General features: G+C 42.3%; 1 protein-coding gene across 3 annotated transcripts in view; it reads left to right on the top strand.

Annotated features, from left to right (window-relative positions):
* Positions 1-21,283, top strand: part of NEDD9 (neural precursor cell expressed, developmentally down-regulated 9) — a 76,401-nt gene extending 55,118 nt beyond the window's left edge. For 2 of the 3 annotated variants that reach the window (XM_072853269.1, XM_072853268.1), the window contains exons 3-7: positions 13,785-13,886; positions 15,088-15,189; positions 15,637-16,860; positions 17,206-17,295; positions 18,680-21,283. In XM_072853269.1, coding sequence (XP_072709370.1) covers positions 13,785-13,886; positions 15,088-15,189; positions 15,637-16,860; positions 17,206-17,295; positions 18,680-19,189 — 2,028 coding nt within the window. In that variant the 3' untranslated portion in view covers positions 19,190-21,283. The remainder of the gene's footprint in view (positions 1-13,784; positions 13,887-15,087; positions 15,190-15,636; positions 16,861-17,205; positions 17,296-18,679) is intronic. The other variant, XM_072853270.1, reaches the window with a different exon arrangement.
* Positions 21,284-25,701: the final 4,418 nt, after the last annotated feature.

Below are 25,701 nucleotides of genomic sequence, written 5' to 3'. Positions count from 1 at the left end.
CTCTCTCCAGCTCCACTGAAACTAATAGGACATTCTGCATAAACCTGGTTGCTACAGGGACTGTGTTAAAACCCTAGATACACTGAGAAACTGAAATCTTTGTTTTAATTTAAGTGCAGACTTATTGTTGAGACACAAAAAATCAGAGGCACTAAAGCACCTGTTTTCTCCAAGTTTCTGCCTAGAAATTTTTCAGCACGCTTGAATATGCATTTTTCTGAATTGAAGTCACCTTTAGAAAATTAAGACCATTTATTTGGCTGACTTATAACTTGTTTCATTTAATTCCTTGCAACCTATGAAAGGTCAGCTATGCTGCATAAAAACAAATGGCTGTGCTGCCAACTGTAGAATAAGCTAAAACACACACATTTATAAAGCATTTTACCCTCAGCAAAGTAGCTACCAACCTGCTTAGCACTAGCCACTTCTTGTTACTTAGGATAGGATCACCTTAATCCTGACTTTAAATTTATTTAGCCTAAGAGCCCTGAGTCTCAGTATTCACTGTGTATTAGTGTCAGGGTTGCTAGATGGCAAACGTCATGGCAGTGTCCTGCTTTGATCAGAGGCAGACATGTCTCTGGTCCCTTGGAATTGCTCAGTTCTACACTAAAAAGAACCCACTGGGATTGAAACCATGGTAGACAAGAGAGAACTGTAGGGGTATTAGTAAGGGAGGAGTCTGAGGTAAAACATACTCCATTCTTTATCATCCTAACCTTGTAAAACTGCTTTTTACTGCTACAGCTGCAAGTATCTACTAATGCCTTTGTGAAAGAAAAGCCTAATTAAGGGGAAGCACTTTAGCACTTCTCCTTTGTCTGAGGAGACAGTCTGTCCTCCAAATCCTCCTCCTCTAGGGATCAGTAAAACAAATCCTTAATATTAAGGAAAGCTGGAAATCTTGAAGATTTGATTTTTGGGAATCTTTGCTTTGACTTCCAAAATGATGAATCTCTTTTCTTGAACTTGTGACACCTGCCCCAATGGTTTAAGTGAGCCACTCTGCCTTCTTCCATCAGCAGAAACAGCTGGTTAGCAAGCTGTGTGTTTTGGCAGTTTTAAGGACGTTGAGGGGTTTTGCTGTGAGGTCGTCTTATATGTAAACCTTCTCCCTTCCCATAGCAGTAGCTAGAAAAGACCGTGTCCTCTAGACACCATTCTAAGCAGGACCAGCAGCAGTTTCTATCCTATCCATTTCTGTGCACGTTTGCCTGTTTTCTTTGTGCAAATGTGTGGTTTGGCTGCCATACAGGTTTTACAGGCAAAGCTTAGGAACTGCTGTCAGGCAGGAATTGTCTAGCCTCAAGCAACAGTAAATCAACAGCAGGCACGTTATAAAGCTGTGCTGAGGTAACGCATCTCCTTAGCCAGCAAGGCAAAGCAAGTCAAAAAGGAGTCCTGAGGCAGGTAATTATAATGACAAATTGATTCTGGCCAAGCTAGATGTTGACAACAGAGCTGTATTGGCTCCTTCTATCAAATAAAAATACCACCTTCTAAAACTCACCCTACAAATGACAGAGATAATGAGGGATGGTTTAAAATTAGCCTTGGTTAGCCCCAAGCTTTTATAGCTATGCTGCAAGTTTAGTCACAAAACGGTTACACCCCTAAGTGTGAAGGGTGTCTGAGAAGCATAAAGATACAAAAGCCAAATCGTAGAATTTATTCCTTCTTTTTGTGCTCTGCCTTCAAACTTACTCTCTTTTGCTGCAACCAGCAAAGAGAAGGAACCTTCAGACAAATCTGACATTCAGAAAACCTGGGTTTTATCCATGTCACAGACTTCTGCATAGTCTTGAGTGGTGTTTTTGCACCTCAGCAATGTAATCTGCAAAATATGTGGGGTAATTATGAGGGAACTCATTCTGCACAGACTGCTTTGAGAACATCCTTTGGGAAAGGTGCTGTCAAAGCACAAAGCCTCTTTTGCATCTATGATTAATCATTAGTTCACACATGAGCTTTAAACTAGGGAAAGCTACATGTAAAAAAAGTCACTGCTGTAATTTAAACACTCTTCTTCTGGTTCAGCATTTCCCCTAACTGATCTGTTGCGCTGTCCCTGCCATCCTGAAAATAGCATTGGCCAAAAAATTTAAGGTAAACATTTCCATGTTGGAAAAGAGTTTTGACAAATTCTGAAAGCTTTCTGTAGGAACTGGTAGCTTTCAGGAGAACTTTTTTGATCAAGGAAAAGCAGCACAAAACAGAATATGAGGCTGATGCACCACAGCTGTTCAACCAGGGAAGAGGCTGCACTGCAGTGGTTACCAGCCCTGAACTACAGCTCCCACAAGGACTAACTCAAGGCGAATAGAGATCAATGCCAACTTGGAACACACCAGCTTTTTTGTTTGTTGGTCTGTCTGAACTAGAACTTTACAGTTCAGGAAACACTCACTCAGATTTATCCACCTTTTAAAAGTGGATAAAGCAGAATAGGGAAGGAACTCATATTCACACACGAACATCCCTGGCATATTTCCAGGTATAAACATGCCCATGACAGATGAAGGGTTTCACACCCCACCATCCTGCGATCTCCACCTTTTTCAAGAGCTCACTGCCTTCAGCAGGAGGTTCGGGTAAACCATGCCTAAGGGAATGGACCTTGTTCCCTGGTCTTCATTTATGTTAGTCATGTTGGTTGAATCCATGAGAAAGTGGAAACACCACCCCACAAGAAGCACCACCCTGACAGTTCTGGCACAGACTTCAGTAGCAGAAGCCAGTTAGCCATGTTATGACGTTTTTCCTTCCAGTTAAACAAGTACTGTCTTAGCTGGGAGGAAACAAACGGCTGGATATAACGTTTGTTCCAGAAATAAGCCTGCCTTTACATTATTAGCTCTTTTCTTGCCTATTCACATTTATGAAGTAAGAAGAGACATACATTAAGCATAGTGAAGAGTTGTGTGGCAGATATATTTTGTCATCAAAACAACGGGAGCATATCCAGTATTTTGTAGTTTATTGGCAAAATGTATTTACATTCCAAGATAGAATAATGTCCCCGTTTACCCTCAAGTCTGAAATACCACAGCTTCCTGTGATGTGGTTTACTTAAATGGCCCAAATGGTCATCTTATAGTCCCTCTCTTCTTCTGCTTTCACATTACAAATTCTACTTTAGGGATTTGTATCCCTTGTAACAAAATATTACTTCAGTGTTAAAAGTACTGAACACACAGCAAATTTGCTGAGTGCAGCAGGAATGGTAACACATACCTCAGCACCCAAGTGCTCTGTTTCACAAAGTGTGCTCTAAAGGATGAAATTATCTCAAATTAAATGCAAACTCAATGGTAAAAACAGCACACAGCCTTTTCCTTAGACTCAGGAGTTTCACTTGCAACTTTCCATGTGACATTAATAGGAGAAAAGCCATTTTACTGATAAAAAGCCTGTGCAGTTAATCTATCCTCAGTAGTGTCCATGAAAACTACTGAGTGAAGAAGTACTCATCCACAAGTCAGAGTAAGCAGTAGTTAGTCACTGATGTGATTTGTAGAGAAGTATTTTAAGAAAAAGACTGCATTTTATTATGCTGAGCAAACATATGAGCTCAACATTACTCCCTGTTTCTCCCTAACTGCAGGGCTCTTTTTAATCAGTTCTATTTGTAGACCAGAGGCATGCATTTTTTCCCTGTAGTATCAGAAAAAAGGCCAGTCCTGCAATCTAATCCAACAACTGATGTCCGCAGGGACACAAATGTGCCTGCACGGGCACAAGTGTAGGATCAAACCTCAGCTAAAAAAAGAATAATAATAAAAAGAAAAATGCAAGGTTATGGGCTCTTTCTTGGTGGTTAGAAACCTAACTGGACTTTTTGTTACATCTGAAAACACACTAACCAAACACTAAGTCTGGGTAATCTAAATTTCCCTGTAAGTACTAAAACCGAAGCACAACAGCAGAGCATTTTACAAAAGCACGAGTGGAAAACTGATTATTCAAAAAGTAAATCTCATCATAAGGAGGCAGTGTGGTTTCTGGAGATAGGAAATGGATAGATGAAGACAGGTTGCTGACAGTCAGAAAACATAGTTCTATTGAAATCTAAAGGCTTTGCAGGCGTTCGATGATTTTGTAGATGTTTTGTTTTGGAGGAAGACTAGTTAGCATCAGAATATCATCATTCCACATATCTGGCATGAAATGTTTCGATTTTTCTTTTTTAAATAGCAGTAGTAATACTGCATCAGTTTTTTAAAAAAATGAATCTAAATTAAGCTTTCTCCCAAAACAGATCGGTAGAATGGAATCGAAGTGAAATTAATGTAGTTAAGTCCTCAGGAGACAGAAACCTTCCATAAGACAGTCCATCCCTAATCCTTAAAAGACACTAACATATTCCCATTGGGTCTTATAATCACAACTTTTTTATATGCACAATCAGTCCTGACTGAGGTCTGGCATAATTATTATATAGATGCAACAGACAATTAAGGATGGAGTTTATATCTGTTTAAAAGGTGTCTATACCTTCCATAAACTTGCCAAAGCAAGCTATGCTAATCTAAACACCAGTTAATAGGAGCACTCGTCTGTACAGCTGCCTTGAGAAACCCATACAAAAATGGAGCCAGAATATAGCTTGTGAGCCAGAGAACCTCTACCAATCAAATTCAGCTGAGCTTCTTCCTGATGGAAGGTATTCTTTGCCTAGCTCTCTCAGAACACCATGGTTCCCAACCTAAATTATATAGGGACACTTCCATTGTTTATGTCCAAGTGTACCTCCAAGAGCACTCTTGTGGAATTGAAACTCTTTGGCAATGCTTCATCTCAACAATTTTTTTGCCCACTGGGAAATGCCAATTCACCAAAACTGAAACTGGTGACAGGGAAAGATTTGTTCCGAGAAATGTCTTAAAGGAAGAAAGAAAATATCTGATGGGAAACAAGAAGTCATGGAAATACCTTACTTCAACGATTCCCAAATGAAGCCCCACCCTCCCCCCCCCCCAACTTTCCATCTAGAAATTCAATATAGGAGGGAAGAAATAACAGAAATAAGATGAAGCTCCTCAAAAGAATTAAAACAAGTTGTTTGGACTGAACGAAACTGGTTTATTTTTTGTGAGCCTTTAGGATTTGATGTCATTTACAACAGTAAGACCGCTCTCTGTCCTACCTGTCCCAGCACCCATCTTCTCATCCTTTTTCTTCATTTCCTCTCCTCCTCCAAACCTGTCCTAAATTTAGGCTTCTGTCTTTCAGACGAGACAGTCATAGTATTACCAGCATAGAAAACAAGTGCATATTTGCCAAATGGTTCTTCATGTGACAACCTTTTTAAAATGGGAAAATCAGACAGACTGGGATGGCCAAAGCAAGATGCTGCTTTAAGTATTTATCATGGGTAAGATACCAAAACACTGAAGTGCTGAGTTTCGCCACACACTTCTCATTAATCAAAACTCCAGCTCAAAATTAATCACAGGTTTCCAGAGAACGCTTTATCAGAAAAATGTATTTCTCCACTTATCACACAATAATTTGGGGATTTTGTTTCTCCGTAAGATCCATCCACAGACATTTATTTCAGAGTGCACGCCTGTTCTATCACCAGTACTGTAACATGTCAGCTTGTTAGCCCTGTTGGCCAACACATGCAGAAATGGTGATGTCACTGTCTGTCTAAAAATGAGTAATTGTCATGGGGATGGCACTGGTAAAACTCTTAGTGAGAGTATTGGACAAGTTTCCTCTTTCACACTTCTCTAAAAAATGCTGATAATTTAATAATAATGGGTAAATTCTGTCCATTTCTCTTGTTCTCTTTCTCTCAAAATGGGTCATCCTCAGAAGTGTGGATTTGACTCTTTTTAATCACATTTTATAAGCAAGAATGACTCCACTAGAAGCTAGGAAATACCCCTTCCCAGTCAGCCTTGCAGTTCAAGGCCAGCCAGCACCAAGCCTATTCCACTGAAGCAAGCAGAAATGTTGCTCATAACACAACTGGCGGAAAGCCCTAGAGCTGATGTGAGTGAAAGCAGGATCAGGTCACAAAAGCAGCATTGAAAGAAACAAACAAAGCAGTAAAATCTTGTCAGTGACAAAATTGTTGAGCTTTTTTGTGCCTTGTACTGCTCATTCAGTAAGGTCTGTAGACAGATAGACCGTTGTATCTGCATTTAGTTTGTGATCGTGAACACCAGCAGCAAGCAAAAATTCAACACCGTAATCCAAAGCTACAGCTGATGCAAGTCAGCACCATTCCACTATACTTAAAACAGCTGTGTCATTTTATGCTAATTGGAGCTTAGGTCATTTATGTAACTCCATAGATTTAAAAAAAAAAGTTGTTTGGAAAGACAACAAACCTGTACTTTCGATTTAGGAAAAATACAAAGCTGAAAAATAGTGTAATGAACCTGCTTTTGTGTGCTGGTTAATGGAAAGAGTCACACCAAAAGTTGAAAAGCCAGGCTTAGGCTAGTTGCAAAGCAGTTGGCTATACCCGTATCACCACCAGTTGAGGGTTTGAATCAAGGCCAGCTCGTGATTTCACATTTTTTATTTTACATTGGTTTCACAACTTCTGCCCTAACATCTTCAAGACTCACAACCCAAAACTTGCATAAATCTAATTGAAATAATACGACCTGAAAAGGAGAAAAGTGTAACACCCATTTTCATTACTTCTTGTTATTTGCATTACAATACCATGGGGGCATTTTTTTAAGACTGGGCATCTACTGGTGAGGCACTTCATAGCCACATGTAAAAAGTTTCTGTTTAAATCCATGAGCCTGTAAAGTTAAGCATTTTTAATTTAACACACCATGAATCAGTGACATCTGGACATGCTTTAGGCCTGAGAGCATGTACAGTTACAGCAGAAAAGCAGGTTTTCATAGGTATAGGTCTTGGACAACAAATGGACATAAAGCATAGGAGAAAGTAAGCAAGTATTTTGAAGATGGAAACAACATCAAGAACTATAAATCAGTTCTGCATCAGGGTAGTATTTGTCACGTATCCTTATCTTCACACATCTTGAATCTTACTTCTCAGAAAATTCGCTGGGGAACACCTGATCAAAGACAAGCGGCAGTGTCACTATGTGTGCTGATACCGCGTTTCTTTCCGCCACACAGTAGAGCTGATAACTCACTCAGCCCAGGAAAGAAAATACAGTCATTTCTGTTGATTTCCTCTTGCCTTGCAGAAACATTTGGTCTCATAGCACTAGAAGCAACTCGTAGTTGCAGCTACGAGCCTGGTGCATTAGAAGAAATACCTCTATAGGCTTCCTCCCCTCTCTTTCAGCTTGTGAGCCTTGATCAAAAGCTCTCCAATGGTTCAGTCTTGGCAGAAAATACTCTACTAGAGCATTTTATAGTGGCCCAATGTTCATACATTATTTAGGTTAAAATAAAGTGTTATGATTTGATAATCCTAAGACCTATAATAACAACTCACAAAACCAAACATTTATAAGAGTGAGTATCCTTAGCACATGTGAGAATGAAAGCCCAACCATTACTTACTCACTGACAGCTGGGAAATATGTTGTATGTCATTGCATATAGCAAATAAGTAAGTCAAGGCTACTGCTTCATAAAAACATTTTTGCTCTTTTTTACAGCAGACAATACTGAGTGATACAATAGGTATTACTGTCAGGAAAATCGTTATCAGTCGCTGGAAATCTTGATGCAGCTTGCAAAAGGCAGGAGAGGAAACACTATGTGCTTTCTGTAAAAAGGACAGTTTTAGCCAGCTAGGCAGGTTCTTTCAAATACCCAGATTACATTAGAGACTCTTTTCTTTAACACAACCTTCTTGCAGTTCAGCTTAGCCACAGGACCTTTCCCAAGAAAAAACTTCTAAGGAGACACACCTAGCTTCCTAAATACATGCAGCAAAACAGAAAGAAGGGCCGAGAGGTGGCTCGCTGCCTGATCCAGCATCGTTCAATGGCTCCTGCCACTGCCTTCCAAAAGACTAGGAGTTCAAGAGAGTAGGGGTTAGGTTTTTCCCCGTAATTCTCTCTCTCTCTTCTAATTTACCCATATTCTCTTTGGCTATTTCATTCTCCTTACAAGCCTAAGAGAACCCAGGTAGCTGTTATATATCCACCCAAGAGGCTTAGGAACAGAATTTCAACAACTAGAGTTTTGTATTAAATTTACATAAATACTTTACAACAGAAAACAAACATGCTCTTTTTCCTTTACTTATATTTTGATTCACTTTTCCCATGTCCAAGCTTTATAACAGCCCCATTTTATGCACCACCACTTGGCCTCCTCTAGGGCAGGACTCTTCCCAGGCTAAGCTACAGCTGATTTTAATAGATACAGGACTGACACCTGAGATTAGCAGCAGTTGATGGCAGTAGCTCATCAACTGCTGAGAGTTACCCGTGGGGTGAAGAGGAGAGCATCATGGGAGGAAATATATTTTAATACAATTCTTCATCCAGATTTAAAATAAATATGTAACACTTACCTCACATGCCTCTTCTTTTCCACCTCCAAAAAGCACTGATCTATTTTAAAAGCAGTCGGAAGGTTCTTGGGGTTAAGAGACCATACTGGGAAATAGCAAGATGCCCTTTTCAGCTCGCCTGTCTGCCTGTGGTTTGGGTGGGGCAAGGTGTTGCAGAGGTGCAACATACCTCTGCTTCAGTTCTCTCACCTGTAAAACTCAGCGAAGCTTGTTTCCCATCATTCTGCATATCAGGCATTGCTTTTGATGGGAACAGGCCAAATTCTGCCCTCCACAGCGCTGCTATAAATTCAGAGTAATTCTGTTGGCTTCAGTAGGTTTATTCACTCTTTGTCCTTGTATAACAATGTAAACTACAGCGTTGTGCATCTGCTGTAAGCACGAGAACTGTCTTCTTGCTGCCTTAGGAATGTTCTCTATTGCAGCCTAACATCCATTTTAATCCTAGAAGAAATAGAATGGGTTTTTTTTCCCTTATATTTAAGGAAGAGGGATTTAATGAACCACAGGACTGGATATTTTGCAAAGTACATGCACATTCAGCTCTTTTTCTTGGTTAGGAACATGCCATTAGCATGGAAAAGACCCAAGTAATTGCTTTTGGAAGAGCATGGTCTTCAGCAAGGACAGAACAAGCTTTCTACTAAATTGTCTTTGTTTTGCAGTACTAAAAGTTTGAAGTAGGCTCATTACATGTTTCACCAGAGCCAAACCTGGTCTCTGTTAGTGCTCTGCATGGATTAAGTGGTTAACAATGTTTGAGAATGTTGGGCTAGATAGTTTGTGGGAACACCATCTGTTTCCTTTAACGCGTAAACAAAGAAAATTGCTGGTTTGAAATGCAGGATTGTTTAAACTCGGATGACCACAGGCATTCTTAAAAGAGAAGAAGTAAAAGGAAAAAGAATCCTCATGAGGTCTGAAGTTCAGTGGCATATGTTAGGAAATGAATTCCTAAGTACCAGGGGGGGCTGCTATCCCTGTTCCAGAAGTGGGAGAAGGGCAACTTTTCTTCTGCAGCTACCTCCTTCCTTCTGAAGTGGATCTTCAAGACTAAACTGCCATCAGACATTCAAAACCATTAAAAAAAAATGGTTCAACAATGCATTGAAAAGGCTGAGCATCTCATTCAGAAGCAGCAAGTTCATTAAATATATTTATAGGTGAATACTTGAAATCAGAAGTTCTAAAAATATTTGGTTTGGTAGCTTTCATACTTCACCTACCCAGCTACCTCCCTCTTCCCCATACAGAAGCAGCAGTGCAACTGCATGTCCTGGCTTCCCATGTGAGGTACTAGTGTTCTGGGGACATGAAAGTCAGAATAAATGCTCCACATTTTCACTTCGTCAAGTAGCATGGGTATTCTTTTAATTACTGTTACAAAATGTTCACTCAAGATATGTTTTGGTGATGAGCAACTTCTGTTCTGAATTGACTAGGAACAAGCAGTCCAGAGGGATGTTTAACCTAATGAAAAGTGTCGGAAGGGAAGATGAGCGGAGGTACAACAGGAAACGTTCTGTATTCAGTGCAGACCAGATCAGCATTTGTGGAGGATTTTATGATGAAATCGCTCAGAACATGTTGTTACTGGATAATAATCCTCCACACAGGAAAATATACCTGAGTCACTGGGAGAAAAAAGTTGTCTTTCATGTTATCAACAAACCTTGATTGTTGCTGGGTTTCCTAAAGTCTTATTTTCTGTCTTTTATATAGCTATTTCAGAAGCCTAAAAAGGAGCAGACATAAAAGCCTCTGATGCATTTTTATTTGGAAAATAAATGCCACCTTAAGTAGAGTGCACTGCTAAGCACAGCCCTGCAGATAGCTGCGGTCTTCTGTCCACAGTCACCTATGTAGGCATGCTGTATTCGTGAATACCCGGAATCAGGCACTTGGTGTTTTAACCTCTCAATGCCTTTAACAACAGCCGGAAGCACCCAGAGCAGGGGTTTGTGTCACCTAAATAAGGGAGTGACTCTGCTTGACCACTACACTGGGTTAGTCAAGTCTGGGAAAGAATGAAAGTGTCAAAATACATGATAAAAACAAAGTCCTGCAGTGCTGAAACTGGCTTCCTTCATCTGGCCAGTCTAGCTTTAGTGTAGTTATTTAGGGTTGTATCACAGCACAGTAAATAAAAACAGCAGCCTTGTAGTAGTGTAAGCCTTTCATATAGCATCTGGTATGTCAGCCTTTTCTGAAAAATGGGAACGGTCTCTAAGGATGAGCTACAAGAATAACCGCAGCTGCATGATACTCCTGTAGGCAGAGTGAGGGAGGATCTCTCTAAATACTAGGCACGAGCACAGCTTCTCTTCCACTTATGTTCCACGCTCCATGGTGTAAGGATATAATCTGCTTTGCCACCAGGGCTTCTCTTTTTCAAAAGCCAAATATCGTGTTTACCTATAACAACAAGAGCAAATAATTTTACTTGCACATCCCTTATTACCTGTGCTGCTCAGATCAGCTCCCTTTTGTATATTAGAGACCTGTGACTTTTCTTTGAGTTTCTTCTTGGAAATTCGTTCTCTGAGCAAGGCGAGAGTAGGGGTGTTAATGTATCCTGAGTGACTTTAGGCATGGGATAGGTAGGACAGTTATTGCTGAGCCTGTGTAAAGGCGCTTCTCTAAACTGCTGTGTAAACCTTGGAGAACTAGGGTGCCATAAAGCTTCTACAGAGGTGCTATACATTTCCTCCATGGGTGGCACTGTAAGGAGCATCACACAGCTGAGGCCTGGAGGAGATCTGGTCAAATTTGACTCCTGATCTGGATTTAGGATAGAGTTCAACTTCTGGAGCAGAACACAACTGAGCAAGGGTTTATAAAAATTTCAGACTGAGGGACCAATACCCATCTTTTTGGAGCCTGACACAGCCTGACTCCCAGCCTTGGGAGGCTTTACCTTACAATCAGCAGGTAAAGCAGAGCTGAACTGCAGCTGTGCCCCAGTCCTCCCCACTTCCAAGGCTGGCGTGGGGCCTCTGGTTGCCTGCCATGAACACTCTGGGTTTTTTTTTTCTCTGGGACGGTCAAGCAGTTTTCTGGCATATTAGTGAGCAGGCTAATGCCACAGTGTTCACAGTAGCAAAAGGGTTTGTGGAGATGGGCTACCCAGGAAACAGCCCTTCGTTTTTACTGTGCACTGTCTGTTCTCCTGGAAGATCATTGTTAAACACCCCCAGTGACTCGTTATTGAAGCAACATCATGGTTGTAATTTTGGAGCCCCTGGAAGGAACCTCTGAGTAAACATTGCTTAAAACCAAATCCTTCTGTTCCTGACTTGGGTGGAAAGCATTTGACTGGCAGCACCCAACTGAAAAAAAAAAAGGGTGCCAAAAATATACGGCAAACTATGCTAGTCTGATCACTAGCCCTCACTGACAGAAAAAGCATGAGGAAGTGATGTTGATACAAGTTTGAAGTTTCTCAAACAACATAATCCCAGTATTACATGAGAATGGCCCGAAAGAGATAATGTCTGGAGTGATCCATTATGGGAACTTCCAGGAACTTAAGGGAGAACTTTCTTAAAAGTTTTGTCTGTAGATATCTTTTACAATGCAGTAGGTGACTCCGTGGGAGAGGAACGGTCTATCATAAATTCAATACATTTCTAGATTCTTTTTAAAAAACTCTTATGTACGTGAGCCCTATTAACCCCACACCCAATTCAGCAGGAGTTCTGTCACGGGCAGTGAACTGACCCAGTGCTCTGGAGAGCGTACAGCTTCCAGTTCCTGTCTTCCCTGTCCTCTGATGCCAATTCAAGGAAAAGCAGCTGCAAAAACCACTGTCTTCCCCTGCCTGCCAGGTGTGGATGTTCCTCCCTCATCTAAGGCACACACAGTCAGTGCAGTAGCTGGCAGTACTGGATGCACTGCCTTGGGCTACTCACGTTGAGTCAGACCTGTACTGTAAACTGCCGTGGCAGTCACCTCAGGGGAAAATCCAGTGATTACACAGCAATATTTGGGCAGCAAGTTAAAAGAAGAAAAGCCTGTGCTGTTAACATAGCAGAGAGGAGGTAGCAGGTTAGCATCAGGGACTTCCCTGCAGACCTCAGTCAAGCAAAACTCACTGTGAAATCTGGCCAGGATGCTAGGATTCCTTACAGCAAAAACTGATACAGGATCTTTACTGAGCATTTGGGCAGAAACTCTGTTCTACATCTTGCGTACATCTCTAAAGACAGTTAGGTAGCTCTGGTATAGAATTCTCCCCAGCTGAGCACGAAGCCACATCTTGTATGGCCATTTGTAATTTGTCATTTTATGCCTTTGGGTTACAGTATTTATAATTTTTTGTTAGAGCTAAGTAGCACCAGCAGAGGCTAAGATGTCAGCATTTCCACTATAAACCCAGCTCTTCCTGAGGGTTAGGTAACATTTCTTTTATACCAAACTATACTGAAATTCTGCCATGGAGATGCTGTCCAAGACACAAGGCAGTTATTTTTCACCAAATTTTATTTGAAGTCATTATGGTAGTTAATGGTTTAGAAAAATGTCAAAAAATGTAAATTCTAAGCTTTTTTTTCAGAGGCTGTTCTTGCATTATATACTTCAAGAATGGCTTAACATTTCCTATCTCTTATCCACTAATATAGACAAACCAAATGGAGACAGCATAATTGAATGTCCAGCTTTGGAAAGTTTAAGCATAGCCTTTCTATGTAAAGAATTCCCAAAGCCACAGCTCACACTCAGTCATCCAGGATGTTGTGCTATGGAGCACAGTAACACAAGACTCTGTTGCTGGAGTAAGTGGGAAATACCTCCACAAGCAAAGGGGGAAGACTCCCAGAGCCTGAACATAGTATTTTAAGCCTCTGTCAGTAAGTGGGGACACTCAACACCTCAGTGGGAGCAGCAGAATGTACATAGCTCTGATCTCAGTGAGTGGGTGGTGTAACCATCACATCATGTGGCCTGTGCTAATGGGCAGTCAATGGGAAGAAGGGACCAAGCTCTCTTAAACCTGTTGGAGAATCTGTGCTTGACAAATAGAAGATACTGTAGCACTAGCAAGCAGCTGTGTCAGAACTGGTCTGGAAGGGAAAGATGGTGCATTTGTAGCTACTAATAATAATAATCTTGCAGCGTTCAACTGTCAGAAGTATACGTAGACTTGTGTTACTAACATTACCACATAAAGTGTGATCATAACACGCTTTATGTGGCATAACAAAGTATGTTAATCATACTGGATTGTTTATGCCCTGTGCAGTTACAGAGAGAACATGCCAAGATCCTCAAAGACTTATGTTTCCTCTTTTTCTTTTATCCCACAGGTAATAACTCCAGTCAGGTCAGGACAAGGTTATGTTTATGAATTCCCTTCCAAATACCAGAAGGATACCTACGATATCCCCCCTGTTCGCCCTCTCCAAGGGGTAGGTACCAATAAAACTGCCAACAGCACTGACAGGGCACAAAAGGTGATGAATTTCTACCAGAAGTTTATGAGCAAAGCAAGTTCTCTCATTTCAGAGAGAAAATATGTTTTAATTAGATGCAGTGGCTTATTCACAGAGCGCAGAAGTATTTCAAAGTTGTATTTGATGTTGACTAAGATTTGGCAGCACACCAAACGCAAAAGTCCCATTTGTTTTCTGTGTTTTGATCAAAGAGTATATCTAAACAGAATAAACTTGCTGGCTGGGAACAATTTTTTTTCCCTTACTTTGTTGTTGCATAGTTGACAGTAATTCACTCAGTAAGGGTAAAATTATTGCCTAGATGAACAGCTACTATGCAGGGAATTGTTTTCACCACATATCTACTGCACCGTGTCAGTGAACTTGAAACACATCTTTGTTCTGGGGAACACCCTTACCATTCAATGCCCAAGACCACAGACATATAGAGTGGATGCTTGGAGGACCTGTAACTCAACAACCCTGCATCTCTCCATGGCTCTTTGACAAAGCAGCTCCTCTAGGGGACAACGTTGAAGCCCAATAGTACATGGCACAGACTAACACCAAATGGCTGGAACTGTTGGGAAGTCTGGGTTAAGAAACATTCAGAGAGTGGCCTTAGACCACATGCAGAACCCACTGTAATCTAGGACATGCCACCAAGTGGGACACTTGAAACATCGGACAGCTGTACTTTTTGCTAGTAGGACAGCTCACACTGCACCCAATAAAGCAGACAGGTGATGCTGACAGGGGTAGCCTTAGTTTCAGAGAGTTTAGCGCATGCTAGTACAAGCTTATTCCTCAATCCCTCTAATCTCTATCAGTAAGGGTGTGATCAGTTCTGGTCACATGAATATACTGCTCCCCCATTCACCCCAACAGGTATCTGTAATAGACTGGCCTTGATTTACCTCGGGATGGAAATCAGCCATGACTTCATCTCTCCAGCCTGCCGTCCACATAATTGGCCAGAGGGGACCTAGCAAAGTGCATTTCCTAACTGTCCAAAATACCAGGGAAATCCAAGCAGCTCTCCCATATGAAACAAAGTTGAAGAGCTCTGATCATCTTCAGGCTGTTTGAGAGGAAGCATGGAAACCAAGAAAACTCATCTGAGATCAGAGCTTTCCTGAGGTGACTTGTTTCTGTAACCAGTTTATTCTTTCTTTAGATATATGATATTCCCCCCACATCAGTTAAGGGGCCTGCACTTCCAGTTCCCATGGGAGAAGCAAAAGCTTTAGGAGTCTATGACATACCACCTGCCAAAGGAGTGAGTATTACACTGTTTCCACAAGATCCTGTATTTTCATGTCTGACCAAAGACATGTTTAAACAAGAGTTCATGTATGATCCTGAAGGAAAAGGAGATTCAGTACTTCAAATATTTCCTTAGGTTTTTAAACTGTTAAAACTGGTAAAGTGAAGGACTGCATCAAAATTATTGAAGTTATGGAGTGTGAATTGATAATTAGGCCTACATTATCTTTGTGGCAGCATGCTGCCTTTTTGGATTTTGCTGCTTATGAGAATTTGCATCAAGATGAAGGTTAAAAAGTGAGATATTAAAACTGACACTCAGTGAAACTCAGGAGAAGTAGCAGACTCCATGAAAGTCAATGGCAGATCTTCCATCACAGCATTTTATAGGCCATATGGAAGGTGTAAAATATTTTTCTGTTCTAGCCAAATGTTTCATGGTTTGCTTTCTGTGATTCAGGTCTATGCTACACCTCCATCTGCATGCCGAAATGATACAAGCCTGAGGGAAAATTTGCAGGATTTTTCATCTCCAGTGGGCCACAGTGTAAGACCAGAAGGAGTATATGATATTCCTCCTCCCATCACCAAAGCAACTGGGAAAGAACTTAATAAATTTTCTCCTGAGAGCCTTTTATTGCCGGATGGAGTGCCACAGAAACAGAGTGTTTATGACATCCCTATGAACCATCAAAACCATTTTATTGGACAGCAAATTGCACCTCAAAAAGATGTTTATGATACCCCAAGGGGAATGGCATTCCCAGGACAACAGACAGGACTCAGTGAAAGTCTCATCCCAGAAGGAAGAGAAGGTGTATATGATGTACCACCACCAGTCCTCCAAGACACTAAAGGCTTACAGGATGTGACTGATGGGATAAATAGGTTGTCTTTCTCCAGCACAGGAAGCACAAGGAGTAACATGTCCACATCTTCAACAACATCAAAAGACTCTTCTTTCTCAGCATCAACTGCACAGGACAAAAGACTAATCCTTGATCCAGATACTGCTATAGAGAAGCTTTATCGCCTCCAGCAGATGGTGGAGACAGCTGTCAATAATCTCATGGCCTTTATTACAGCAGACTGGCGGTCTTATGGATATATGGAGAAACACATCAATGAAATTCACACTGCTGTGGATAAGGTAGAGCAGTCGCTGTTGGAGTACCTCCAGTTTGCAAAAGGATCAGCAGCCAATGCTTCCTGCCTGTCTGAGTTCAGCCTACTTAACAAAATGAGGAGGGAGGTGCAAAGGCTGGAGGACTCTCACCAGATCCTTACCCAAACCAGTCACGACTTGAACAGCTACAACTGGTCTTTGAATGTTCTAGCTCTCAACAGACTGCAGAACAAGTGTGATGACCTGGATCGGTTTGTTATGGTGGCAAGGACAGTCCCAGATGATGCCAAGCAACTGACCACTACCATCAGCATCAATGCAGAGGTGCTCTTCAAACAGGCGTTGAGCAGCTCACGTTTCAAAAACATACCAGAGAATATCACGAACACTCCTGACTATGCATATGACAATCCTCATATGCAGCATCACGGAGAAAAAGCACAGAACCACTGCAGTTCCCTTCCTCCGCTTCTGAGTAAAGGTCAGCACCCTCACAATACTACCAGTGAGAGCTCGGAAAAGAGCTGGATGGATGACTACGATTACGTTCACCTGCAGGTAGGTAAACCCAACACCTTTGTCTGTGCAAGGCCAAGTAGGAGTTGTTGATGCTTTTGTTTGCAAAAGCTGTTCACAGGAAGGAGGCAATCAGATTGTCACACTAATACACATTCAAGAGTAATTTCACCAGGGCGATTACTTGCTCTCAAATAGGACTGTTGCATATATAATAGCAATAGCCTTTTGCTCTGCCACACTTTCCTTTTCTTCTCCATACTCTTAGTGGCACACTACCAGTGAAAAAGCCAATACAAAGAAGCCTGTTATTTGACCTATGAGTTGTTGTTTAGCTCAGGAGCAGTTTTGATTTAACACAGTGTCTTCTTATATTATGCAAAACAGGGGAAAGAAGAGTTTGAAAGACAACAGAAGGAGCTGCTGGAAAAAGAAAATATCATCAAGCAGAGCAAAATAGAACTAGAGCACCATCAGGTATGTTCACTCAGGTGCAATAATCACATTAAAATGCAGTGGTCCTTGCACATAAGGAGTACTGGTCAAATAAAGCAGGAGGGGCCCTTCGCGTAGCAGTGTGCAACTGCTGGCATCATGGCTGTGAGGTGTGCATAGCGCCAGCACACACAGTTGGAGAGTCCCAGGTGCTAGATGGTGAAGATGGCAGGTATTAGGTCTTGGCTAAACAGTGGCTCCAGGTTAGTTTCTTTCCAAGTGGGATTTGTGCCAGTCAGGCTCCACCATTAATGGATTTATCAACACAAAGGACAAGGACACACGCTGTCATGCTCCAAGTGGGAAATGGTGAGCATCAAGATTTTAGCACCTTCCTTGGCCTCATGCATCTGCGTCAGCGATTGCTTATGCCAGAGACAGCTGAAGTATTTTCTGCAGAGTAGCTATTCTGAAGATCAGCATCTCTGCCCTGTTCATTTCCTTGTTGCCACTTAGTAACTGAGTGGAAGCACAGCCACAGCTCTCAGCGTTTGGAATGACGTCTCTTGTGGCAGGAATAAGCCTTTCCCTTGAAAACAATTTCCAACCATCTCAATTTAGGAGACTAATTATTTCTTTATACAATGCACCATTGCAATGGGCCCAGTGCATACACATAATGAAAAGCAGTCTCTGTCTCTAAAAGTTTACCACAGAGGAGAAGCAGGTTTCTGGAGTGTCTCACAGTGGATCAGTGACAAAGCCAGCTTGAGAACTTGGCTTTCCGGACCTGCAATCCAGTGCCTTAATCACTGGACCACACTGAATACACATGCTACCTGCACATCTGTGATGTGAACATCAATACCATTAAGTTAAATACTGTGCTTAACATCACTGTAAACGCTAAAAAAGCAGGTCATATAAGATTGAAGGCTGTCACTTTGCCCTCACATGAATTCTTCAATATATTGTTACCATATCGTATGGCAGAAAATTGTACAAGCAATGTGGAGGTGAGAGTTAAAGGTTTGTCATCTCAAAATCTCACAGAGATGGCAGCTTTTTAAAGATTGTGTAGGAGTCATTGCCACTTGGATCCATTTCTCTCGCTTCTGATTTCAAAATATTCCAAATGAGCAACAGCTTGTAAATTCAGGAGGTTTTTTTTTTAATGCAAATAAAGTATTTTAGATGTTTTTCTCTTCTGAACCCTGTGTATTTGGATTTATGATAACCAAAGCACTTGATTACCCCTCACTCTCCAAAATAGAAGATCTTAGAAAACACATAATACTAGTTTTTATTTAGGATAAGGCCAATCTAGGATACCTAGGGGTATCCTGAGGCATAAGGTGACATTGTAATACGTAACAACATCTTACGAGAATATTCTTTGAAGGGAGCCTTTTTATTTGCCTTTCAGATTAATCAGTTTCAGCGTCTGGAGCAAGAGATCACAAAGCCGGTAGAGAACGACATCTCAAAATGGAAGCCACCTCAAGCTCTCCAGAGTGCAAACAGCACCGCCACCTCCCGTGACAGCCAGCTGCTCTTATTCTATTCTGACCAATGTGAGACTCATTTCAACTCCCTTCTAAATGCCATTGACGCCTTTTTCAGTTGCGTCAACGCTTCTCAGCCCCCCCGAATCTTCGTGGCTCACAGCAAATTTGTCATTTTGAGCGCTCACAAACTTGTGTTCATTGGGGACATGCTCACGAGGCAAGTGACAACTCAGGACATACGCAACAAAGTGATGAACTCCAGCAACCAGTTGTGTGAACTGCTGAAGAGTGTCGTTCTGGCTACCAAGATGGCTGCCTTGCATTACCCCAACACAGCAGCCCTACAGAAGATGGTGGACCGAGTAACAGAGCTGTCTCGTCACGCACAGTTGTTCAAACTCTCACTGGTCCAATTGGCGACCTTATGAAACTCAGTGGTATCCAATCCATGAGCAGCGAAACAGAAAAGCAAAAAAACTGGAGCTATTTTTATGTAAATGTTATCATTTATTTTTTTTAGAAATTTTTTATGAAATATTTTAAATACTGCATTAGAGAATCTAATGAAATCAGGGATCTGGGAACTATCTAGTTGTGCATTATGTTTCTAATACACATTTAGATATGTATACACTGCATATATGTATATGTTGCTACATTCCCTAAAACATCAATTAAGCACCTTAGAAAATTATGTCTCGGGTAAGCAGTGCGTATCTTTTGTATATACTGCCTGTTTCCTCAGTATATTTGTTAACTGGATGCTGCACTCTTCTTGTTTCATTCTATCTTGATTTTGGCACATGGACTTGCTTGTGAAACCTACTTGTAGCAATCCATGAAGCAAGTGTAATGGTTCTCATAGAACTCCATTCCCTTCTTAGAAATTACTTTCTATAGCTTAATACCATGAAATTTAACTCTCCTCTTGATGTTACTTTGTTATGTACAGCATTTGATCATTCTGAGTAGCATATATGCACAACTGCAACAAGCAACACATCAAGCAAGGCATACAGCATTTGGGAGAAAAGCATTTTTAGGCCATATTAGAATCAGAACCTTCTAAGGAGGAAGGCAGAATTGTATATATTGAATATCTTGCGGCATTCAAATTTCACTATTTCTAACAACTGTGCAACATGGGATTTCAAAACGTGGATGGATTCCCAGCAATGTAAATTCATAAACGTTTACTTTGTACGACTTTGCATTGGCAATTAAATTTAACAGTCAGGCTCAAAAGCCTTATTGTTCATGGACTCAGAATTATCCTGAGAGCATCCCAGGATCCACTGGGCTCATCTTTGAGGCTGCAGATGAGCAACATCTCAAAATACCGGTCCCTTCCAGAGGGATTAACGTACAAATTGTAATTCACACAGAAAGAAAACAGCTTAGTTTGAAATAACAGACATTTAAACATCTCTATAGCATATACACAATTCAATGAGGAATAGCACTTATTTTTCTAGGACATATTCTTGGGAATTCTATTGCAATTCTGACCTCCATTCAACTATTGGGCTTTTTTCCAAATTGTTGCATAGGTGCTGGTCCTTCTGCAGTACACTTGCCAAAAATGACCTCCCGTTTTAATGGGGCCATTCCATCAGTAAGTACACACAATCCCACCGAGTAATTTTCAATTTAGACCCTTAAAAATTCTTAGCAGAGTGGTAGACTCCTTTAGAAATTTCATGTATGCTGGCTGCTGCAAAACACTTATAAACTTCATTGCCTTTTGTGAACCCCCTAAAAATAAGGCACAGAATGCCAGTTGCCTGTGGTCCTCGGACTAGAAGCTGCACTTCAAAGTGGGCAATAGCTCAGGTAAATTCCAGGCAATTCTGGTGTTTTTAAAGCAGAAACAGTACTGTCCTTGCAAAATTCAAGGTAGTCCTACATTGATGTGTTCTGAGTGTTTTGCATCGGTGAGCGGATCACTGGTAAATACACACTCATGAGATCAGTAGCACCTAGAAAACAGGCATTTCTGCCTAACTTTTCACTTTCCCAGCTTGTATCCGAACATGAGCCTTATTGAAATGGGATTTATTGTCTTAGACAACAAAACCATTTCAGCAACGTATGAAATCTTTCAGCCTTAATGTATTGTCTCAGAGTGAACTACCATAATGTCACTTCCAGAGTCTGCAGAACGTTCCCAGGAAGGCCAGCGGGAGCCAGCACAGCCTCAGCTGGCCCAGAATCGGCTCCAGGGCTTGGCTCTGACATAACATCCAGAAAGGGTGGTTTTCCTATTGTAACTGATAGCCAGTTGCCAAAAAGCAATCCACGTGAACCTGTTTTGTACTAGTGCTGTTTGGGATTCTTTCGGATTTCCTTGTCCATTTTTTTCACTGTATATTCTTAGAAAGTGAAAAAGTGTTTTGAAGCTTAGTGGTTATGTTGATAGTTTGTGCTTTCAAAAGGAGAACCTTTATTGCAAGCCTGTATTACAGTCTGATATCTTGTAGAGAGTCATTTTCAAATTATTAAAGGATTAGCTTTTTTTATATAAAAAAGGCAACACTTGGTCTTATTTTCTCTTGTTTTCAGAGTACTCTAAGCATATTAAAAGGAAACATTGCTGCTTGCTAATACTATCAAAGCCATTCTAAAATGAGTTCACTTTCTCTCTTCACCGATCAGTGCTTATAGTATGAAGCGAGAGCTTGAGGGTATAAGAGGAAGGGACAGGCATTTTCTCTGCCTGTCCAGAAGCAGCAGGTGAAGCATTTACCCAACTCAGCTACACAAGGCATCAAGTCCAAAATACAACCATCAGAGTCTGCAGAGCACCGGGCCACGCTCCTGCCCCATTCCCGGTGTCTATTCCTGCTGCATGAGCTGCATCCTGAACCACCTCGTCATAGCACAGGCATCAGTCCTTGAGGTGAACAGGGCAATTCCTCTCAGCACTACCCCACAGTGAGGTGGGGTGGCAAGACACAGATGTGACTGTCCACCTGTTCTGGCCTGCTCCCCCTCTCCAGCACTTACTGGTGAAGCCACGATCCACGCAGGAACTGGAAGAGCAACTTTGCTCAGTGTAGTCATCCTTCCCCCCCAACCCAATGGTAAGAGCACCCCTCTTCTACATGTGAAGTTGAGCATTATCTGGGTGTGGGTTCCATCTGAAACAACCGCATGGCTTTAAGGATCACTGAGTCTTTCCCAAAAGTTACCTTCCAATTTCACTGTTGCTGAGGCATTGCCCTACCTCCTGTCAGGCACAGTGGGTGTGCAAGGAGGAGAGAAAAAGCCTGGGACTGGCTCTGTGCTTATGCCTGTTGGCTGCCAACAAACAACGTTCCTGTTGAGGAGCATTAAGAGCAATGAAAGCTTTGAGAGCAAAGTGCCTGGTCTGGCTCGTTGTGTCCTCACAAGGGGACAGCTGGTGATGCAGGGCTGCTTCCCGAGTGCGCTCCATTTTGTTCCTCTGCTAAATTTAAAAAGGTCAACTAACAACAAAGGAGGGACTGGACAACCAAAATGGTTCAGAATAGAAACCAGAGCCTCTTTGCTCTCCTCCCTGAGCCACAGCATCCCCACACAGCTGCCAAGAAACCACTGCTGTTTGGCAACCAAGTTGATGTCCAGTGTGGAAAAAAAAAAAGTCTGCCTCACACTAGTGGCAAACGCGGAATACACTTGGCTTGTTACTCCAGACATTAAGTAAATACTAATCCATATTAATTAGAAAAATATTTCCTTTGTCTTCCAGGACAATGACCAAGGGAGAAAGAGGAGAGACAAAAGCCACCCTTGAAACGGGCAGGTTTTAGAGAAATTATCAATTCGTACTGACAGATGACACAGGACATACTTCATTGCACCCCATACTGCACAACCCCCTGCTGCTACCTCTACCATTTCTTGCAAGCCAGGGCTGCGCAGCTTCTGCATTTTCAATTAGCTGTGCATTGCTGCAACCTTGGCAAACCCACTGCATGCTGTTCCAGCAAAGGCAACACGGGTGAAGGAAACCAAGTTCCCACACCATTGCCTGATGCTAGATTACACCCCAGCATCTTCACATTCCCCGTAACTTCTAGACCCTAGAGCTTTTGGTACTCTCTGACACATACATCTGGGCTGTATTTCAGAAACGTACCTCCCACATCGACTGCCAGCACTCTTCAGTGTTGCTACACCAGTAACACCTTCCCTCTGTCCGCAACCCAAGCATCTGTAGCTGTTCTGCTCCAAATCCAGCTTTTCCCCATTGAATCCCACTTCCAGGCTGCCTGCTCCATCTTAACATGCCTTAGTCTCAATCAAAAGGCTTTAGAAACTCATAGGATTTACTCCAAAGGTAGTTCTTAACCCTCCCTTGCCCCTTTCTCCTCTCACAGTGTTCACTGCATTAGTCCACATTTAGACAGGAATATTTCCAGGGCAAAGATGGGGTCTTGCCAGTCTCGGAGGATGACACCGAGCCTTCCTCCCGACTCTGAAACGTGCCTATTCATTTCTTCTTAAGCTCTTACGCTGGCCATTTCAAAAGCAATATATACACATGACTCTTAAATCAACGGAGCCCTTTTTCTGCTAGAAGATTTTTCCATCTTGGAGATGGACTGTCCAGATAATGTGGATTTATTTACTTATTTTTAAATCATTTCTTTTTGCTATTTGCACCCAAATTCCACCTAAGACAGCAGCTTTCTCTCTCTGAGAAGCCCTGGATATAGGTGTGTGGCTTTTCAACATCAGAGTTAATCTACAGTTATATCTAGCACTGCAAAGTCCTCCCAGAAGTTCTTCCGACACAAAGAGGACATTCAATCCAGGCTTGAGAGTACCTGGATAAAGTGAACTGCAGCAGAAGAAACATCTAATCCAGCCTTATCATAAACCTGCTGCCTTCAGAGAGAGCAGGAGTGACATGAAACTTAACCTCCTGGGAGCTAGCATGAGGGCTAGCACAGACTCCTAGTAACTTGAACCACCTCACTTTCCCTCTAATGAACTGCCCAGAGGCAATTTTACTTTGATTAAATTAGAGCTAAATTTGGAGTGCAGTTCACATCATTAGCAAGGCCCGATCATGCTGGACATGCTGCTGGCCGTTGGAATCACTTAGGAAACGCAAGTACATTTTTCTCCATTCCAAAACCAAATATTTAGTCTTCGGTGCCTGCGAGTTACACAGGGCACGAAATAGTTAGTCAGCAGCCTGACCTCAGAGGAGACACCTTCCCAGGGCATTGCTTTGTGCCTCTGGGGAGCTGCTGGGTTCAGAGCGGGGTGATCTTCATCCCACCACCTTCCAGGTCAGTGGCTAGGGCCACTTAGGGATGGCCTCCCAGAGCAAAGGACCAACAAGGAGAGTTTCAGGTCAAAATATCAGGGCATGGCTGGGCATGCACGATGCTGGCTGTTGCAGAGCCCTCCTCTTCAGCCTCACAGGGCAGCAGAAAATCAGGAGTTGGCAGTTCCGTGGCAAGAACCAAGGAGACAAAAGCTCCTTGTGCCTTCTGATAAACCCATGTCTCTATAGCGACATGGTCTTGGCTCGCAGTTGCCGGGGATTTCTGAGCAGGAGAAGCTGAAATGTTTGAGGGGGAGGCAATGCTGAGCAGAACGTGACTTTCCCACCTCTCCTGGGGTTTCATTTGCAATAATAACCTCCTCACAGGAGTTTGTGCTTCAATTCTGTCTTTTCAGCAGACAGCATTGGGCTAGGCTCAACCTAGAATAGATTGCTTCCTTCTTTCTGCACCTCTCTAGGTTTAACTTCTGGCCCTACACCCCCACAAGCAAAGTCCACCAAGTCAATGTTCTTCATAGGAGTCCGCCTTGTTGCTGTTGACCTCTCCATCTCCATGAGTCCTCCGAGTCCCTGCCGAGGGCAAAGCCCAGCGCCTGGGAAACCTGTGCCCAAGGAGCACTGTTGCAGCTGCAACGGGCTCGGCATACGTACCACCTCCCTGAGAAGGGTTTCTTTTTCTCTGCTGAACACCAAGAGACACGGTATCTTTTTCTGTACAAGCAGCAACTCAATACGTCAGGCTGACTACAGCAAAAAGAGAACGGGGGGAGCACAAAGTATCGGGTCTACAGGAGATATATAAAGCTCATCTCATCTGCAACACGCTGCCTCAGCTTTGCGGCACAAGCAGCAGCAGCCGCCTCCACATGGAGCGGGCTCCCAGAAGGTTACACATACCGTAAGCACGAGCAAAAATCACGATTCCCTGGTTCCATGCACGCTTGTGCCCATGGGGTATCAGCTTCCATCGGCCAAGGGAGGGATGTAAAAATCTTGCTGCTGGTTGGGTGGGGTGTCCCCTGAGATCAAAGGGATTTTTTTTCTCCTTCATTACAGGAAAAATGATCAGAGCTCTTTCCTTGATGCAAAGCTGCAGGAAACCAAATCCAAGAGGCCCTTCATGGCTTCCTACTTAGCTAGCTTTATCTTGCTCAACACTGTAGCCAGGGCTCCCCAAACCATTGCCAACCAGGAAGGCACAATAACAATGTCCCAGAAGCATCTGCTATTTATATGCAGGCAGACTTAAGGATGGTTAAATGAAGGTTACAGTGAAAGACAAGCAGAAAAGTCTGAAAGAGGAGAGCAGAGGGGGGAAGAAGAAAAAAGGTATATCTCAAAGCTTTTTGGGCAGGTAGAAGGCTCCAGTGCATTTCCCTGTGTGGTGATTCAAGTCTGCCTTTATTCCCAGTTGGCTCAAAGAGAAAAAGCCACAAGGGTGAGTGGCCATGAACAGGAAAAAGAAAAAATGGACTTTTACTGTTTTTTCTCCTTGTGCTTTGTTTTTATGAAGGATGGTAGGAGCAGCCCACCCAAAAGCCTTTTATCTCAGGAGGTGATTTGAGCTGGAAATGGGTACCTGTAATTAACTTGCATTCCAGAAGGGGAGAAGTTAACTTATTTGGCTTTTCTTCATGCCGCATTTCAAAGAGAAATTAA

This window comes from Ciconia boyciana, chromosome 2 (assembly GCF_034638445.1).
Source record: "Ciconia boyciana chromosome 2, ASM3463844v1, whole genome shotgun sequence".
Taxonomy (NCBI): domain Eukaryota; kingdom Metazoa; phylum Chordata; class Aves; order Ciconiiformes; family Ciconiidae; genus Ciconia; species Ciconia boyciana.
Note: the sequence above shows the minus strand (reverse complement) of the source record. Positions and strands in the feature narration are given on the sequence as shown.